The sequence below is a fragment of the Callorhinus ursinus genome, unplaced genomic scaffold (assembly GCF_003265705.2).
Source record: "Callorhinus ursinus isolate GAN/ISIS: 27379988/994484 unplaced genomic scaffold, GSC_fseal_2.0 scaffold61, whole genome shotgun sequence".
Classification (NCBI taxonomy): Eukaryota; Metazoa; Chordata; class Mammalia; order Carnivora; family Otariidae; genus Callorhinus; species Callorhinus ursinus.
Genome location: NW_027397123.1, coordinates 2,687,767 through 2,708,642, shown reverse-complemented (window position 1 = coordinate 2,708,642; position 20,876 = coordinate 2,687,767). Strand labels below are relative to the sequence as shown.

The window sequence follows — 20,876 nt, the reverse complement described above, 5'->3', positions numbered from 1 at the left end:
CTTGATTTGCTGGGAGTTAATCTTACACTGCCAGGGATGAATCTAATTTTCTTTCCCATAAATTTTATCCAACTGTGCTAACAGTAATTAAAAATTCTTTCTCAAGGGCGCCTGGGTGGCTCAGTTGGTTAAGCAACTGCCTTCGGCTCAGGTCATGATCCTGGAGTTCTGGGATCGAGTCCCACATCGGGCTCCCTGCTCAGCGGGGAGCCTGCTTCTCCCTCTGACCCTCCCCCCTCTCATGTGCTCTCTCTCTTTCTCTCAAATAAAATCTTGAAAAAAAAATCCTTCTCAAAATGATTCTAGCAGAATGGTTCCTGCCAAGAAAGGTGGTTAGGGAAAAACTAAGGAATGTTCTGTCATCTCTAAGGTAGACTAGAGAAGACATTATCAAAATTCACAAACATACCAATGGAAAGGGGTTCAAGAAACATGTACATTAGGCATTCAAGGAGATCCAGGAATTAACGATGAGGGAGGAAGGAGTACCTGACATGCACACTGATACTAAACTCAACACAGAAGCCAAGGCAAAAGGGAAAAGGAATGACCCATATTTATCTGTATATGGATGTCCAGAAAGTTATTTTTCTCAGTGAATTCATCACCTTAAAAAAAAAATAGTCAGCATGAATGAAAATGGCTGGTTTATTACAACAAAGAACATAACAAAAAAAATTCATTTTTCCCGTGTGAGTTGAGAAATTCCACAGAAGACAATAATTTGGGAGGGAACTCTTGTTCCCTAATCCTGTTTAGCTACTGTTAAAGAACCGAATTATAACTGTGCTAAATACATGTGTATAAGCTCAACATTCTTTAACTTACATAATACTAAAAGGTACCAAGAAAATACTCTTAGAATAAATTAAATACTGAACTGATAAGGTACGTCATCGTTGGTATCTTGCAGTTATGTGTAAACTACAGAATTATCACCCGTCCAGATCAGAGTTTAAACATTCTGGGTAAATATCATTTGACTACTGTGTTAGTTTTTTCTATGTATGTTCATGAGTGAAATTATTCCGGAATTTGTTGTTCAAGGGCTACTCAACATCTCATTTTATTAATCAGAATTATGTTAGTCTTTTAGTATCTGCTCGCAATTTTTCCATAGGATTTTCTGTTCCTTCAGGGGGTAGCCTGTACAATTACCTGCTCCTACATGATTTTTAAAGATTATTTTTTCCAATTGTTAAGTTTTTTTGGCCCCTTTCAGTTACTCTTGAAATTTAATCATTTAAAATGTTTTCCTAGAAAACAAACCATACTCTATTTAAAAGTTGGATCTAATAAGGCTTACATCTATTTATATGACCATTAAAAATATCCTCTAAAACATGTATCAGAATTCTTTCTTATAATGTGAAGGCATTGCCAAAGTCTAGTAATACTAGTTTTCTTCAAAGAAACATTTTGACTTAAAATAAAAAAAAAAACTTTTGTACTGTTCTTTATTCCATGATTTTTGCTTTATTTTCATTAAAACTTTCCATTAATTCAAACACCCATTGGGGCATTAGCTTGTTTAGTTCAGTAATCATTATTTAATTTGACAAATATTTAGACTCCACAACATAACAGGCACTTTCCTAAGTGCTGGAGATACAATGGTGACAAGAGGTAAACTGCCCTCAATTGTTTTAGTTACCTACACAGAGTAATTTCCATTGAGAACTGCCATGGTCATGTTCATAGGATTTGATATATAAGAGTTTCATTATCATTCACAACTAAATAGCCTGTAACTTTTTTGATTTGCTTATTACTTTGATAATTATTTATATATGTAGTAATAAATTTCCAAGAGGTCAGGATTCATTTGGCCATTTTCTAATTTCTAAATTTTAATTGTGATAAAATGGACAGGACATTTGGCTTTAGAAATTTGTTAGAGACAAATCATTTCCAAATGCCTTTAAAAACAAAACAAAAAACATTGCCGAGCACTCAACTACCCCATTTTCCTTAAAACCATAAGGCTTTCTTTATAGTATGGATTTTTTTGGTGCAGCAAATGAATACTGATTCAAAGCTTTCTTCCCTTCATTCTGTTTTACTGGTTTTTCTTCAGAATTATCCTACTGTTCAGTAAGATACATATGCAGATGGCATATTTGTCTATATTTATTATATTGTCAAGGTCTTTATCTCATAGAAATGGTCTAATACTAATATTAATGATGGTCATGACATCATTTAAGTCGTCAAGCTCATTTAGCCCTTGTAATCAAATAAGGAAACAGACACAGATTTGAGTTACTTTCCAAAAAATACAGGTAAGATATGTTGGAACTAAGGCATACCAAATAAGTTTTATGACATAGCTCAAGGCTTTCCAAGATTAATTACATAACAGAAATTCACTTTTAGTGTAATTTTGTGGAAGTGTAAGAAGATTTAAAAAGTGATGGAAGGTTGTCCTACACAAGTTAGATTTAAATTCTATGCAGAATAATATCAATGATGTGGAGAATGCTTTAAGAATGATTCAAAAGAGAGTCACAGTGTCATCTTATTCATAGGGTTTTACTCTGGTATTCCAAATGGAAAATTATTCAGTAAATGCTTTCCTCTATTAATACAGATTGCATTATGAATTCTCTGCTGTTGAGTGTGTTATGTGCTCTGACAGAGTCTTCCAATATTACTTACACTTGTGGGGTTTCTCAAAAGAAGGAATTAACAGACATCAATTAATGAGGCATGAATAAAGACTTTCCTATATTTTTATATCATAAGATTTTATGAGAGTGAAATAAAGTGAGAGTTTGGAGAAAATGTCTCAAAATTTTTATATTCATAGGATTTCTCAAAAGTGTAAATACCCTGGTGTTGAGCAAAGTCTGAGTCCTGACTAAAGGTGTTCCCATAGTCTTTCCATTGATAGAGATTCTTACCATTGTGAATTTTCTGTTCAGTAAAATATGGATGGTGACCAAAGATCTGGCTTCTTTCCTTATATTCACAGGAATCTGTATCAGTATGAATTTTCTTATGTCGTGTAAGTTGTGAACCCCAGATAAAAGATTTCCCACATTCTTTACATACATAAGGTTCCTCACCAGTATGTATTCTCTGATGTCGAGTAAGTTGTGAACCCCAGAGAAAGGCTTTTCCACATTCTTCACATTCATATGGTCTCTTTCCAGTATGGATTTTCTGATGTCGATTAAGTTCTGAACCACGAAAAAAGGTCTTTCCACATTCCTTACATTCATAGTTTCTTTCACCAGTATGAATTTTTTGATGTCGATTAAACTCCGAGCCATGAAGAAAGGTCTTTCTACATTCCTTACATTCATGGACTTTCCTCTCATTATGAATTTTCTCATGTTGAACAAGATATGAGGCCCAAATAAATGTCTTCCCACATTGCTTACATTCATAAGGTTTCCTACCAGTATGAATTCGTTGATGTCGAGCAAGGTGTGAACTCCAGATATAGGCTTTTCCGCATTTCTCACATTCATAGGGTTTCCTACCAACATGAACATTCTGATGTTGAGCAAGATTTGAACCACGAATAAAGGCTTTTCCACATTCCTTACATTCATGAGATTTCTCAGTAGTGTGAGTCCTCTGATGTTGAGTTAGGTGTGAGCCACGAGTAAAAGCTTTTCCACACTCCTTACATTCATAAGGTTTTTCACCAGTGTGAATTCTCTGATGTTTAGTAAGATGTGATCGCTGACTAAAGGCCTTCCTACATTCATTACATTCATAGGGTTTTTCACCAGTATGAATTCTCTGATGTCGTGTAAGATCTGAGCCACAACTAAAGGCCTTCCCACATTCCTTACATTCGTAAGACTTCTCACCAGTATGAATACGCTTATGGACACTAAGTTGTGAATGAAATCTAAAGGCCTTCCCACATTCCTTACATTTAAAAGGTTTTTCACCAGTATGAATCCTCCTATGACCAGTAAGACTTGAACGCAAACTAAACACCTTCCCACATTCTTTACATTCGTAAGTTTTCTTAGCAGTGTGAACTGTCTGATATTGAGTAAGTTCTGAATCAGAAAGAAAGGTCTTCTCATATTCCTTATCTTCACAAAATTTCTCCCTAGTGTGAATTACTTGATGTTGAGTACACTCGGAGCCAGAAGGAAAGGCTTTCCCACATTCTTTAAATTCTTTCAGTTTCTTTCCTGTATTCTGTTTGTGATGTACATTAAAAGCTGTGTGATGTTTAGAAGTGGACATTTTTTCACCGGCGAGTATAACCTGCTTAAAACATTCCTCCTGATTTTCCTGTTGTGTTTCAAACTGATCTTTGCTTTCCCAATCACCCCTAAAACACAAATATTCAAGGCTGTGTTTTTTACAAATTTCCAGTTGAGTCAATTCTCTCTCAAAAGTGACATTTTTTTGTGATAACTTCTTGCTCTGACATCTGGATTGCATGTCTGAAAGATAAGAAGATAAATTCATACTGTTTTACTGTTCAAAAAGAAACAAAATGTCCAATGTAGATATAAAAAGCAAATCCTAAAATATGTAAGGCACACAAGAAGTGAATGACTTAAGAAATTCTCAAATTCTGGGCAATATGAAAAAGGGGCAAAAAATAAACAGAAATTAAAGAGAACTAATAAAAGTTGAGGTGAGTGATTAGATATATAAAAGCTTTGTTTTAGTCAAATCATCTGAGCAGTTCAATTAAAAAAAAAAAAGATTATTCAGGTACCACCCAGTCATGGAATGCCAATGTAAAGGTAAGACTGTTTCACTCAGTATGGTAAATCAACTCTTAGCATATGTTAAGCATCAAAAAAATAATTCTGTAAAAAATACATTACAAGACAAAAAAAAAGGAAGAAATTGGGGGAATTTAGGGTGGAGTAAAGGATCTTACAAAAACCAAGTACCAGAAGCACAATTGGGATCATTTAATCATATGATAATAATGTAACACACCTCACTGTCTAGTTGCTTCCATCTTTACTGATATGAGTACATAAACTGCTTCCATATTACTTTCTGCACAGACAGGAAGAAACAAAAGGATATCTAAACTAACTCAAAGACAAGTATGCAGAAATGTAAGCATACCTACTTAATCATTTTTCAATTTGCCTTTGCAAAGACTTCACCCTGCTCATTTCCTCCATGGTGCATAGCCAAGCCATCTTTTTGTCACATGACTCCAACCAAGGTGCTTTTGTTTTCTTTATTCTTGAGTTTATAGTATTGCTCATCCATTCTGCTTTATGCTTTCAAGCCCCTCCCTAGGTCTCTTCTTCCTTTCCCTTCTATGCAAGGCCACTGAAAATATTACAGAAAGTATCTACAAATTTTCAAGTACTATAGAAGATACTATGGTGAACGTCTTATATAATTCTGAGCTTAAAAACAGTAATGTTGGGAAATAGAGTATCAGTCTAATATTGGGAGTAATCTAGTCTAGAGTTAATAGACAGTAGGAACTCAGTAACACAGGTATGTTCCACTTAGGTTAAAGGACATAATTATGGGTGATAGTTCAAAAAGGAAAATAGTTTGAGAAGTTGCCAAGGGCAAAGAGTCTGGCATGAGCTAGGAATAAGTAGGACCATTCTGTGACTCATTTTTGATATGTGCCAGATTTGATGAAATTGTCATGTGGTTATGTTATAAATTTTTCTTGGGAGTAGAGCTGGGAACGGAGCAAGTACTCTAGCGGTGACAGAGTAAGTTGAAAGGCAGTTCAGTTACATGTGTAAGTAATAGTGTATTGTAGCAGAAAAAGGACAGACCGCAGTTTCAGGCTCAGTTCTGTTTACTAACACCATCTTTAGGTTATGAGAAAATTACTGAGCTTGACTGAGTGCTTATTTTTCTGTATGACATTAGAGATATTAATATGCTTTTTTAAGAGATTTATCGAGAGGATTGGGAAAACATACTATGTCATAAAAACTTTTATTTTGAAATATAGTTGACCGTTGAACAACACAGGTTTAAACCGCACAGGTCCACTTACACATGGATTTTTTTCCAGTATTGTAAATTTATGGTTTCTTTCTTATTATTTTCTTTTTTTTTAAAGATTTTATTTATTTATTTGACAGAGAGAGACAGCGAGAGAGGGAACACAAGCAGGGGGAGTGGGAGAGAGAGAAGCTGGCTTCCCGCAGAGTAGGGATCCCAATGCGGGGCTCAATCCCAGGACCCCGGGATCATGACCTAAGCTGAAGGCAGACGTTTAATGACTGAGCCACCCAGGCGCCCCTTTATGATTTTCTTAATAACATTTTCTTTTCTCTAGCTTACTTTAAGAATCCATTATATAACACATATAACATATAAAGTATATGTTAATTTATGTTATTAGTAAGGTTTCTAGTCAACAGTAAGCTACTAGTAGTTAAGTTTTTGGGAAGTTAAAATTTATACATTAATTTTTTAAAGGATTTATTTATTTTACAGAGAGAGAGAGAGCTCAAGCAAGTGGGGGAGGGGCAGAGGGAGAGGAAGAGAATCTTAAGCAGACTCCCAGCTGAGCACCGAGCGTGAAGCGGTGCTTGATCTCATGGCCCTGAGATCATGTCCTGAGCCAAAACCTAGTCAGACACTTAACCAACTGAGCCACCCAGGTGCCTCTACATGAATTTTTGACCGTGCAAAGGTTGGCATCCCTAAACCCTTCAAGTTGTTCAAGGGTCAACTGTAATTATAGATTCACAGTAAGTTGCAAAGATTACCCTTTACCCAGTTTTGCCCGATGAACACATCTTACATAATTAAAGCACAGTATCCAAATCATGTAACTGACATTGGCACAATGAATATATACAGTTATGTCATTTATCACATATGTGGATTACTGTAACCACCAACCAAAATCAAGATACAGACCTAAACCATTATTACATAGATTCTACCTCTTGTGCTACCTCTTTATAGCCGTAACTATGACCACCACTCTCCTGCCCATCCCTAACCCCTGGCAACCACTAATATATTTTCAATCTTTATTATTTAGTGATTTCCAAAATGTTCTATAATTGGATTCATTTGGCATGTGACCTTTGGCATCTTTCATTCAGCACAACATCCTGGAGATTCATTTAAGTTGTTTTAGCTATCGATAGTTCAGAAAAAGAACAATTTTAGAACACAAATATAACCTCTGGCGTTCAAAACCATAATTCCAATAAGGAAATAAAATTTATTTTCTTTCTTTGATATTTCTTTTTTTTTAAAGATTTTATTTATTTATTTGACAGAGAGACAAAAAAAAGGGGGGAGAAGAAGCTCCAAGAGTATGTTGCTTCAATCTGAGTTCTGCCCATAATAGAAAATTCATCAATTAGCCTCAACTTGCCAAATATGCACCTTGTTTCCTCTTGACAGCCTGGACTTGTCTTTTATGACATTGCAGTCTCTTTGTTGTCCTCCATTAGCCTTTTTTTTTTTAAGATTTTATTTATTTGACAGAGAGAGACACAGCGAGAGAGGGAACCCAAGCAGGGGGAGTGAGAGAGGGAGAAGCAGGCTTCCTGCGGAGCAGGGAGCCCCATACGAGGCTCGATCTCAGGACCCTGGGATCATGACCTGAGCCGAAGGCAGACGCTTAATGACTGAGCCACCCAGGCGCCCCTGTTGTCCTCCATTAGCCTTAAACTCTCTTCTACCGCTTATTATTCACTGTAGCCAGAAGCCATTTTCACCTATTATCCTGATTTTCAACTAAGCAGCCTATCAGGCCGTCTCTTAATGTAGAACCTATTTTGCCAAAATTTATGGACATGTTCCAGTCACAGAAAAGAATACAAGTTTCTTAATAGGTTATATACTCTTTGTTAACTCTTCTTATCCCAAAATGAAACTGGAAAATCAATAAATGTGCAGGAAATGCAGAAGCAAGGAGAAATTTAGGCAAAATAAGAAAAATTCAAGATAAAGTAGGCAAAATAAAAATGGGGTCAAAAGTTTTTTTAGGGAGAAATTTACAAATATCTAAATGAAGACATTTACAAATATCTAAATGAAAAAAAGAGAGATAGAAAGAAATTGAGTCAAAGCATTGATAAATTGACTACTGGAGAAAAAGAATGACACTTACCTTTTGATAACATGAGGGAAAGAATTTGAAGAGTACTGAATTAGAGTGGTATTTAGAGATGAAGAGAAGGGTCATTTGGAAATTCATGGTGAAAAGGTTACTTTTGACTCTAGGTCTCAGATCTTTATCCATAGGTCTTTATCCCTTGAGGAAGAGATTCGAGGCCAATATTTCAGAGATGCCGCTGCCTCACTAAACATCTGGGCTCTTATCTACAATGATGGCGTCCTGTGCTGGCTCAGCCCTCACTCACCTGGGCAAGGTCCTCTTGTCTCATCCTGTAAAACCATCCAGGGCTCTTTCCCCTTCTCCAGTAAAGAGAACACATCTGGCTGATAAATGCAAAGTCCTGATTAGAGATAAGAAACAGGAAATGACCATGTGGTAAAGATTTCAAAATTTGCAACTAGTCCCTCGGTTATGGAGGAAGAGAGACAATTATAGGAAGAGCAAGAAAAAGGCATGAAGTATTTCTAAAGGATGGAGAAGATGGAGGTTCCCACTGATGATGACTATTACTAAATTTATAAAGCATAAACCATTTTCCTAGAAAGAAGTCAGGAATTCCCCTAGATACTTAAAAGACAATTCAAAAATTCACAATGTAGAAATCAGAAATTTCTGGGGTTAGATTCTGAATCTTACCCAGTGAGATCATGTTGCTGTAGTTCTCCAACATCACATCTCTGTACAAATGTCTCTGTTCCAAGCCTAGGCATTCCCACTCCTCCTGAGAGAAGTCTATAGCCACATCCCTGAACATCATCAACTGCTGAAACAAACAATCCAAGCATCAACAGTGAAATTAAAAAATCTTTTAGCTAGAAGTGGGAAGAAATGAAAGTGCGCACTGTAGGAAGTAGTATACTCACTGAGCAAAAAACTGAAGTTGGCTGCCTGTAGTATAGGGGGAAATGACATGGAAATTAGTGTGACTGAAGCTGAGTGCCTATATGCTCTTAAAATCTTCTGTTGTTCAGTCACAACATCCTTATGACCTTCCAGTGACAAACACCAGACAATAGGATGGCAGCCCAGAATTAAGAGTTCTTTGTTGATACCACTGGGATGCCATGCCAGGCTTACAGGACTAACTCCAGATTTATTATGTGACAAACACTTTTTTCCCCCTTAGGCTACTTTTAGTTGAATTTTCTGTTAGCTGAAGTTGAAAGGATTCTTAGAAGACACAATTCCTAACTGAATACCATTTTCTGTGGGAGTGTATAAAATCTTTGGGCTCTCAGATAAGTAGCTGACAATCAACACATGTCTTGTTAATAATATTAATCTCTCACTGATTTCCTGGCAAAATCCCAGATCTCTCTGAATTTTGCCAACTAATAAAACGGAAAACCAACCAACACCAACTCTCACCTTTACTAACTGAAACACCCCATTCTACAGAGTAAATAAAAGCTTTCATGTAGAGTATCCCTTTGACCCACTCAGTTCCACCTTGTTAAGCCACAGATTTGAAAAGAAAGTCTCTACTATTTCCTCTAAGGAAAAATATTTCTCCTCCTTCAGTACTCTGCCAAAGTATTAGGACATGGGAGGTGCTGAATGCCATGTTGGAAAGAAGAGGGACACCTAGGAAGGCGGTGGACTGTTTCACAGCTATCACTTACCACAATGAATAGTGACTCAAGTAAGCAGCTTAAGGATAAAAAAGTATTCATATGATGTGATAAAAATGATTATAATTTTGGAGAGAGGCAATTCCAACTCACATGGGCCATGACTTAAAATTCCAAGAATCAATCAGTCTTCTAGACTCCTCTCCTGGTGAAGCAGAGTCCTGAGAAAGCAGAGCTAGAAGGAAGGAATCAGGAGAGGTCAGGTTTACCTCAGAGCTTTCAAAGGGACTAAGAATTCCATTTTCTTCCCTGAAGAAAGATCAGAGGGAGTCTACAGAAATCCTGGCCCAAACCAAAACCCAAGTGACTCATTCTCCCTCCCTTTTTCCCAGTCCTAAGTAACCACTAATTCACTTTCTGTCTCTATAGATTTCCCTATTCTGGACTTTCCTATGAATGGAATCATACAATATGTGAACTTACTGTGACTAGTCTATCTCATTTAGCATAATGCTTTCGAGGTTCATCCAAGTTGTAGCATGTATCAGTATTTCATTCCTTTCTATGGCTGAATAATATTCCATTGTATGACTAGACCAGATTTTTGTTTACCCATTTATCCATTAATGGACATTTGGGTTGTTTCTACCTTTTGACTGTTATAAATATGCTGCTATGAACCTTTGTGTACAAGTTTTTATGTTCGAATACTTGTTTTTGGTTTTCAGAGTACAAGTTTTACACTTATTAAATTTATTCCTAAATATTTTATGCTTTTTGATGCTACTGTGAATGGAATTGTTTTCTATATGTCATTTTTGGATTCTTCATTGCAAATGTATAAATATACATTTGATTGGGGGGGGAGGGGCAGAGGGAGAGGCAGAGAGCGAATCTTCAGCAGGCTCCATGCCCAGGGCCGAGCCTGATGCGGGGCTTGGTCTCACAAGCCTGAGGTTATGACCTGAGCCCAAATCAAGAGTTGGACGCTTAACTGAGTTACCCAGGTGCCCCTACAGTTGATTTTTTTTTTGTTAAGATTTTATTTATTTGACAGAGAGAGAAGAGAGACACAGCAAGAGAAGGAACACAAGCAGGGGGAGCGGGAGAGGGAGAAGCAGGCTTCCCGCTGAGCAGGGAGCCCGATGTGGGGCTCGATCCCAGGACCCTGGGATCATGACCTGAGCCGAAGGCAGTCGCTTAACCGACTGAGCCACCCAGGCGGCCCCCTACACTTGATTTTTATCTATTCATCTTATGCCCTAAAACTTTTTTTTTTTTTAAGATTTCATTTATTTGTCAGAGAGAGAGAGAGTGAGAGAGAGCACACACAAGCAAGGGGAGTGGCAGGCAGAGAGAGAAGCAGGCTCCCCACTGAGCAAGGAGCCTGTTGCAGGTGGGACTCAATCCCAGGACCCTGGGCCTGACTGACTGAGCCACCCAGGTGTCCTCTTAAAACCTCTCTAAACTCCTTTATTAGTTCTAATAGTTTTTTTGTGTGTGTGGATTCCTTAGGATTTTCTATATTAAAAAAAATCATGTCATGTGTAGATAGAGATGGTTTAACTTCTTTTCCTAGATGTTTTTTATTTCTTCTTTCTTGCCTAACTGCTGTGTAAAATCTCTAGTACAATACTGAACAGAAGTGGCAAAAGCAGTCATTCTTGTCTTATTCCTGATCTTAGGGGAAAGACATTCAGAGATTCACTATCAAATATGTTAGCTATAGGATTTCTGTAGGTGCCCTATACCAAGTTAAAGAAATTCCCTTTCATTCCTAGTTTAGAGTATTTTTTTTAAATGAAAAGGTATTGGCTTTTGTCAAATGCTTTTTCTGTATCTATGAAAATGACTATGTGATTTTTGGTTTTTATTCTATTGATATGATGTATCACATCAATTGATTTTTGGATGTTCAGACAACCTTGCATTCCTGGGATATATTCCACTTGGTCATGCTGTATAATTCATTTTATACATTGCTGGACTTGGTTTGCTAATATTTTGTTAAGGATTATTGTGCTCAAATTCTTATGAGATAAGCTTTGTCTGGTTTTGGTATCTGAGTAATACCGGCCTCATCAAATAAGTTGGGATCTTAGCTGTATCCTCTCTTTTTAAAAATTTTTTTGAAAAGTGAACTCTATCCCAATGTGGGGCTCAAACTCACAACCCCAAGATCAAGAGTCACATGCTCTTCCAATTGTGCCAGCCAGGCACCCCTGGCTATATTCTTTAATTGCAGCAGAGAAGACACTGGGGAACTCAGAACTGATAGTAGGAGGCCTTCTGAACAGGTTACGTTCTGAACAACAAAGAAAACCTGGCTATTCAAAGGAACCATATTTTATTTACTTACTTTTAGTTTAAATTTTAGGTAGTTAACATACAGTACAATATTGGTTTCTGGAATAGAATTCAGTGATTCATCACTTATATACAACACCCAGTGCTCATCATAACAAGTGCCTTCCTTAATACCCATCACCCATCTAGCCTATCCCTCCCCCACCTCCCTCTATCAACCCTTAGTTTGTTCTCTATTGTTAAGAGTCTCTTATAGCTTGTTTCACTCTCCTTTTTTTCATTTCCCCTTCCCATATATTCATCTGTTTTCTTTCTTAAATTACACCTATGAGTGAAATCATACAGTATTTGTCTTTCTCTGACTGACTTATTTCACATAGCAAAATACACTCTAGTTCCATCCATGTTGTTGCAAAGGGCAAGATTTCATGCTTTATGATGGCTGAGTAATATTCCAGTGTGTGTGTGTGTGTGTGTGTGTGTGTGTGTGTGTGTGTGTGTACACCACGTCTTCTTTATCCATTCATCAGTTGATGGACATTTGGGCTCTCTCCATAGTTTGGCTATTGTTGATAATGCTGCTAAAAACATCAGGGTGCGTGTATCCCTTTGAATCTGTATTTTTGTATCCTTTGGGTAAATACCTAATATTGCAATTGCTGGGTCACAGGATAGTTCTATTTTAAACTTTTTTTTTTAAAGATTTTATTTATTTATTTGAGAGAGAGAGAATGAAAGATAGAGAGCATGAGAGGGAAGAGGGTCAGAGGGAGAAGCAGACTCCCCCCGCTGAGCAGGGAGCCCGATGCGGGACTCGATTCCGGGACTCCAGGATCATGACCTGAGCCGAAGGCAGTCGCTTAACCAAGTGAGCCACCCAGGCGCCCTATTTTAAACTTTTTGAGGAACCTCCATACTGTTTTCCACAAAGACTGCACCAGTTCGCATCTCACCAACAGTGCAAAAGGGTTTGTTCCCCTTTCTCCACAGAGGAACTATATTTTAAAGAAAATGTCTCCTATTGTAGTAACAGAGGAGGGAGAACTCTTGGGCAGAAGAACCTAAAAACTACTTTTTCACAGGAAAGCACCAGTGACAGCTATTCTGAGATAATCTGTCACCTTTGAAAAAAATAACAAAATTAGAACCATTGTGTCCCAAGATATTGTTAGATATGTTTGAAAAGAGTGCCAAAATTCCCCTATGTATAAAGAAAACTGCCTAAAAGACACTGGAGAAGATTAAAATTATTATCCAACATTCCAGTATGAGTAAAAAAATAATTTATTTTTATTTTTATTTATTTATTTTTAAAAAATAATTTCTGATATAATCACAGCTCTGAGGCAAGACTACATGCACAAATATTACAATGATTTCAGGAATGGGAAGGAAGTGATGAACAGACTACATGTGAAAGTTGAATTCAAAAGTGAAAGAGAACATAGGCAAAATCACTTTAGAAACGAAGAACAAACAAGCACAAGGTATGACAAATACCACAGAAAGTGCATGGACAAAGAATACAGAAATTAGTGAGCAGAGCAAAATAAAACAAAGAAAGAGATGACAATTATTGGAAGAAAACAGTGAAAGTCAGAGATAATCCAACTTGCAAATAAGCAGACCCCTAGAGACAAAATCCAAATCAAGGAAGAGAACAAATATTAAAAACTACATTTTTTTAAAAAATTTTATTATGTTATGTTAGTCACCATACAATACATCATTCGTTTTTGATGTGGTGATCCATGATCCATTGTTTTCGTAAAACACCCAGTGCTCCATGCAGTACGTGCCCTCCTTAATACCCATCACCGGGCTAACCAATCCCCCCTCCCCCCTAAAACCTTGTTTGTTTCTCAGAGTCCATAGTCTCTCATGGTTCGTCTCTCCCTCCAATCCCCCCCCCGCTCATTTTTCCCTTCCTTCTCCTAATGTCCTCCACGCTATTCCTTACGTTCCACAAATAAGTGAAACCATATGATAATTGACTTTCTCTGCTTGACTTATTTCACTGAGCATAATCTCCTCCAGTCCCATCCATGTTGATAAAAACTACATTTTTAACATTAAAAATAATTTCCTGAAATAAAGCATGAATATACATAATGAAAAGACACCATATTGCAGGGAGAAATGATTCAGAATTGTCAGTACCAAAACATTTCCTAATAAAATTATTAAGCTAAAACCCCTGGGGAAATCAAGATAAAAATATCAAGTTACCTATGAGAAAAAGGAAATTCCGTTGTTAGACTTCTCCACTGCTAAATTCAGAACCCCAAATAGTGAGTAGTCTCTCCAATATACTTGTGGGAAAATAAATGACAGAATCGAAGATTTTATATGCAGCCAAGCTGTCCTTCAAACATAAAGGATATAAAAAGTTCTATGCTCCAAGAGCTTAGGGAATATTACTCAAATGGGTGCTTTCTAAACTACTAGAGGACATATTTCTGCCTTTAAAGAGAGAATAGAGAAAATATCAGGAAATTTTTTATTGTATTATCATTTATACACTTGACTGTATATATGATAAATTTCAATAAAAAGTTCATTTTACAAATTATGGAGAAATATATACAAGGCAAATGCAAGCAAACAAACAAAAAAATAAGCAGGGGCGCCTGGGTGGTAGAGTTGGTTAAGCATCCAACTCTTGATCTCAGCTCAGGTATTGACCTTAGGGTTGTGAGCTCAAGACCCCCATTGGGCTCTATGCTGGGTGTGGAGCCTACTTAAAAAATTAAAAAATAAATTAAAAAAAGAAAAGCAATTTGTTTATTAAAAAAAATAAGCAGGGGCTATGATCTTGAGCATGCTAAAATACCAAAGCCTCCAATTCACAATAAAAATAATTATGAATATCTAGGTTCACCTGAGTGGCTCAGTTGGTTAAGCATCCAACTCTTGATTTGGGCTCAGGTCATGATCTCAGGGTCGTGAGATCAAGTCCTACATCAGGCTCTGTACTGGGCATGGAGCCTGCTTAAGATTCTCTCTCTGCCTCTCCCCCTACCCCTCTCTCTAAAAATAATAATAATGATGATGATGATGATGATGAATATATATCAACTAACAGCAGCAACTTCAATAAAGCAGAAGCTATAGGTTATGGAAGATAAAACTTCATTCACAGAGTATTTTAATACATTTTTGTCAATCAAAGACAAATCAAGTGGAAAACAAGCACTATAGACTGGCCATATATTAGATCACAAAGAAAAATTCATTAAATTCCAACGTTAAAAAATATCATGATGCAGGGCGCCTGGGTGGCTCAGATGGTTAAGCGTCTGCCTTCGGCTAAGGTCATGACCCCAGAGTCCTGGGATCAAGTCCCGCATCACGCTGCATGCTAGGTGGGGAGCCTGCTTCTCCTTCTGCCTCTGCCTCTCTCTCCCTCTCTCTGACTCTCATGAATAAATAAATAAAACATTTAAAAAAATATATCATAATGCAGCAAAACTGGAAATTACAAGCAACGAGGGGGCCTATTGTGCCTTACCTGAATTCCCCAATTTTATCAGTAGGGATTGGGTTCCCTTCCTGTCACAGGGCTCAAGACCCTCCCATAGCACTAAGGCTAAGACACTATACCACTATATTAGTTTTCTACTACTGAGCAACAAATTAGCATAAACACAGTGGCTTAAAATAATACAAATTTATTACCTTACACTTAGGCAGTTAGGTAAAAGTCTGAGATGGTTCTCATTGGGCTAAGATCAAGGTGTCAGCAGGGCTGTGTTCCTTTCTGTAGGCTCTAAGGGAGAATTATTTATTTCCTTACGTCTTCCAGAGTCTAGAGGCCACCAACATTGGCTCCCTTCCTTCAGCCAGCAGTTTTGATTATCTCTGACCATTCTTCTTTGATTCTATCTCCCTCTGACTCTAAACCCTTGGGAAAGGGTTTACTGACTTTAAGAATCCATTGGGCCTGGGCGCCTGGGTGGCTCAGTTGGTTAAGCGACTGCCTTCGGCTCAGGTCATGATCCTGGAGTCCCGGGATCGAGTCCCACATCGGACTCCCTGCTCGGCGGGGAGTCTGCTTCTCCCTCTGACCCTCTTCCCTCTCGTGCTCTCTATCTCTCATTCTCTCTCTCTCAAATAAATAAATAAAATCTTTAAAAAAAAAATCCATTGGGCCTAATTGGATAATCTAGGATAATTTCTCCATTTCAAGGTCCTTAACTTAATCTTGTTTGCAAAGCCCCTTTTGTTCTGTAAAGCAAAATATTCACAGGTTCCAGGGATTAGGACCTGGACATCTTTGCAGGGGCATTATTCTGCCTAACCCAACCACCTTTAAAGTTTCTATCCTTGGCTCCTCTCTTTCTGATGGATACTCAAAAACCCACCTCCTTCTATCCCATCACTTCCTCTCCAACAGTCTTGAATCCAACCAGAATAAGCATCAATATCCCCTGTATCCATGTTTATGTCCATCATAGGAAGCCTTAGATTCCTGATAATCTCTCTATTCAGACACTGTACTCCCAATCAGTCGAATGTACCACCTTCTCATCCCTCCCCAAATCTTGACACTTTCTAGTATGCCCTCTGGAATTCGTAATTCATTAATAACAAACCCCTCTTCTATCCCCAACCACTTTTTTGAATATTCCCTTCACCTTTGGGTCTAAGGGAAACCTGGCTCTCCCCAGAGGACTCTGCAGCCTTTTCAATATCTCCCTCTCCTACCCACCACAGCTTCCTGCCACTGGGTCTGGAAGCAGTGCAGGTATCCTCCTTGTTCTTATTACTTTCAGACTTTTTTCTCTTCCTCCTCCAAAAAAGCTCTAGCTTGGAATTTCATGCCATGAGATTATTTATAATTCACCACACCTCACTGTTGCTGACATCTACCAAATACAGGATATTTCCCCTTGTTTTTTGAAAACCTGAGCTCATGGCTCATTCTCTGCAACACTACTACCCTCTTTTATTCTTGCAGTTGCACTGCATCCACACGGATGAGCCTTGCTTACTCATTCTCACCTGTATTTCTACTTTTCTCTCTCTTGTGGCTCATTATCACCAATATACTGCAACGTTGTTATTTCCCCTATTTCTCTATTTCTATTTCTCTGCTCATATTTACAGAGAAATTTTTTGGGATATGTTCTCTACACTGTCTCCTATTCCTCTCCCCACATTCTACACTACCCGACTCAACCCAACTAACGGCCACCGCAGAAACTGCTCTCCACACATTTACGAATAACTATGATTGTTACTAAATGCAATATTCTTTGTTTCTGGCTCCACAGCTGCTGCTACCACATTTACACACACGGTCAGGCACACAGTGGTGCAGTCACAATCATATACATGTACAGTCACACCTAAATGGTCATTACAATCAGTACAGCTCCCCTCACCATCGTGAGGGGAGCAAACACACACACAGCATGCAAACACACACACATACACACCCCCAACCCTACAGCTCCTGAGCGATCACCCCCACATCCCGCTCCCGTTACAATTTCACACAAGCACCCACAGATCCCATCCGTGATCGCGCGGGAGCGGACACACACATACACAGCTCCCTACCACCTTCCCTCCCACACCCTCTTGCTGGCAAAGCCTGAGACTCCGAAAACATCAGTCCCTCACTGCCCACTGCCCTCCCCAGTGGCCTTGGCCCCTCAGGGGTCATTCCGCTTCTGGGTCTTAGACTCTCTTACCTGACCCTGCGGTCCTACAAGAATGTTCCGCTGGGATTCCGGCGCGATGCTTCCTACGGTCCTGAAAGCGTCAGCGCGCGGACAGGAAGCGGCTTCGGCTATGGTGGGCATTGGAAAATGTAGTCAGAGCGTGGACAGCCTTTCAGAGCCCAGAGCCGACAATCTCAATTCACAGGCCTTGGCCTCGGCCCCCATCCTTTCCCTCGACAAAGACCATTGCCCTCATAACTGCTCACATGCGTGGCAGAGGGCTTCTATTAGTTCCATTAGTTCCAGGCCGCGTTTAGAACGCAAGACTCCACTAAGGCCTCCACGCTGCTCCTCCACAGATGGGTGCTCCAGTCTGGGAACCTGCACAAATGAACCAATGCGGCCTTTACCGGAAGTAGCCTTGGACGCGATGGCCTCTGGGAAATGTAGTTCAGGGCCGTAGGCCAAACTACCTCAGAGGAAGGGTGTAATTCTTCGCGGCTTGAGTTGGCTGTCTGGGCATCTGACAGATATGGTGTGACAGAAAGGTCCCGTTAGGCAGTGCCAAGCATCGACCTGGGGGTAGGATGAAGGGGCCCGGCCCCAGGAGGGTCCCTTCTCTGCGAAGACATTGGAGCTCCTTCTTTAATGGAGGTGTAGTATCTCTCACATCCTCAAATACTTACCTTAGTCTCATCTTCCAATTACCCTTAAAGAGTTTGATTTAAATTAATATTCAAGCTTACATTAGTGTTTTGTAAATGTTATTCATATCTTGGCCATTTTTTTTGAAGTTAATACTTGCCCATTTTTTAAATTTGCTGCCTTTTCTCCGAGCTCATCATTTAGATGGACAGTATGTCTAAGTTTTCTGATAGAGTAGTTTTTTTCAGTACTTTCAAATTCAGCCTTTAAAAAAGAATTTCTTTTAAGATATTTTTATTGTAAAATAGGAAATACCTGACGAAAAGTGCATAGAATGTGTACATTCAGTTTTACTCAATACTAATGAAGAGTACATTGTTGGTATTTCAAGAAGAAACGACCTATGCATGAGATATTTTTTTTTAATGTTGCTCAATAGGAAATGCAACTTTATTTTATTTATTTATTTTTTAAAGATTTTATTCACTTATCTGACGGAGAGAGACACAGCGAGAAGGAACACAAGCAGTGGGAGTGGGAGAGGGAGAAGCAGGCTCCCCACGGAGCAGGGACCCCGATGTGGGGCTCGATCCCAGGACCTGGAAACCATGACCCGAGCCAAAAGCAGACGCTCAACGACTGAGCCACCCAGGCGCCCCGCATGAGATATTTCTGATCCCCAGTCCCTAGCTGACCACTATCCCGCCTGACTGTTAAGGTAATAATATTCTAGAGGCCGCTTTTAGGCAATCCACCTGAACAGTGGAAACTTCAGTAAGATAGAAGGGCCCACAGAAACCCCCTGGCTGAATACAAACAGGCCCTTTAGGAGACCCACCTCAAAAGAATCATAAGCCCTAGCTGACCAGTGGGTAGACACAGGTACCAAAAAAGAAAAATTCCATACTTCCCATACCTTCTCACCTTCCTCCCTTAACTACAGCCCCCCACCCCTGCCTCACAGCAATTTCTGCTTTGCTGTCAACAAACTTCTATCACCCTTGTTCTGCCTTGGGTGAATTCTTTCACTGCCTGTGTAGCAGGCTTCCACCAGCTCAGGTTACCCCACATTTGGTGCCTCCCGTCGGATTGGGGGACCCCACAAATATCTTGGTTGTCAGTTATCTATCTTTGAAATGTATATAAATGCAAATCAAATTGCATGAATTTATCTTGCTTAGTTGTTAAAACTCCTAATTGAATTAACTTAAAACTCCACAGGAAAAGTGTGCCCATTCAGGCATGAAAATTATTTTCCTCAGTTACTACTGTGTTGTGGGACCCCAAGATCAATACTCCCTCTAAGGTTGAATGATTCTCTAGAAGAACTCAGTGAAACAATACCAAAGCAAAATTAGCAAAGAGGAAAAGCACATGGAGTAAAGTCCAGGAAAAACTAGGTGCATAGTTCCAAGGATCCTTTCCAAGTAGAGTCGCACAGGAAATTAATTTCCCCTGCAACGAGTTGTGACAACACACTTGAAATGTTGCCAACCAGGGAAGAAGCTCATTAGAGACTCAGTACCTAGAGATTTTTATTGTGGGCTGGTCACAAAGGCAGCTTCTGCCAGGTGCATACCAGAATTTCAGAAGGAAAGCAGGTGTTTAACATAAACTATTGATTTGTAAAAACAGGCATAGGGAGCCACTCTTATTAGGATAGCGGGACCCCCCTGAGGAAAACTAAGTTCTAGATGCAAGCCAAGCGCCAACTGTGCAAGTAGGCCTTCTAAAGATAAGAATTCTCAGGTCGGCTATGTTAAGGCTTTTCTGCACACTACTGTCCTAAACAAAATGTCTGGCTTTCAACAACAACAAAAAAATTTAAGGCATATGAAAAGGCAAGGGAAAATAAAAATCAAGATGCTCCCAAGAGACCAAAAAACCCAAACCAAAACAACACAGAACTAAACTCAGGTGTCCTTAGCTTGTTGCTGCATAACTTCAATCTCTACCTCTGTCTTTACATGGCCTTCTTTTGTGTGTCTTTTCATCTTCTATTATAAAGACACTTGTCATTGGATTTAGATCACACACAGATAATCCAGGATGAACTCACTTAGAGATCCTTAACTTAATTGCATATGCAAAGATCCTTTTACCAAATGAGGTTGATGAGGGAGCAAAAGGCAAGCTGAGGACAAAGCACAAGCTGACACCGTCCCACCCCCAAGTCCCCGGTAGGATATGTTGACATTCCTCAGGCACTTCTGGCTGCCCTAACCCTAAGGGAAAGGAAAAACAAATGGTTAACTGATAAAGATCTCAGTTCTGCAGGACAAGAGTTTCCATCAATTTACAAATAACTTAGTGATAGACAAGGAAAAAGCATTCTTATCAATAGCCTAACTTTTGGAGACCTATAACTTGATTTCCTAGAACCCTGACATCACCTTCCCCTCCATGAGTGTTATGGGAAACAGAGGCAAAAGGGAATGTAAACAAAATTAAATTTCTCTATGACCAGCAGCCCATTGACAAATACTTGAGATAGAAAGTCCTTTTGGAAACCTCCCTTTTCCTTACCTCCCCCAACTCCCAAGTTTATAATCAGTCACCCCTCACACTTGTAATGCATTTCTTTCTGCCATGGGTCCTGTCTCCGTGCTTTAATAA

General features: G+C 39.0%; 1 protein-coding gene across 6 annotated transcripts; it reads right to left on the bottom strand.

Annotated features, from left to right (window-relative positions):
- Positions 1–411: 411 nt before the first annotated feature.
- On the bottom strand, positions 412–17,983 carry ZNF790 (zinc finger protein 790). Of its 6 annotated transcripts, none has more exons than XM_025854464.2 (5): positions 17,646–17,983; positions 9,793–9,874; positions 8,705–8,831; positions 8,313–8,408; positions 412–4,418 (listed from the first exon to the last, which is right to left on the bottom strand). In XM_025854464.2, exons 2-5 carry the CDS (start codon positions 9,799–9,801, stop codon positions 2,749–2,751), a joined length of 1,902 nt encoding a protein of 633 aa, XP_025710249.1. In that variant the 5' UTR covers positions 9,802–9,874; positions 17,646–17,983; the 3' UTR covers positions 412–2,748. The 6 variants fall into 6 exon arrangements, with proteins under 6 accessions (XP_025710249.1, XP_025710250.1, XP_073741365.1 ...); XM_025854465.2 differs by having other exon boundaries at positions 8,705–8,828; XM_073885263.1 differs by lacking the exon at positions 8,705–8,831 and having other exon boundaries at positions 413–4,418.
- Between the last annotated feature and the right edge of the window lie 2,893 nt (positions 17,984–20,876).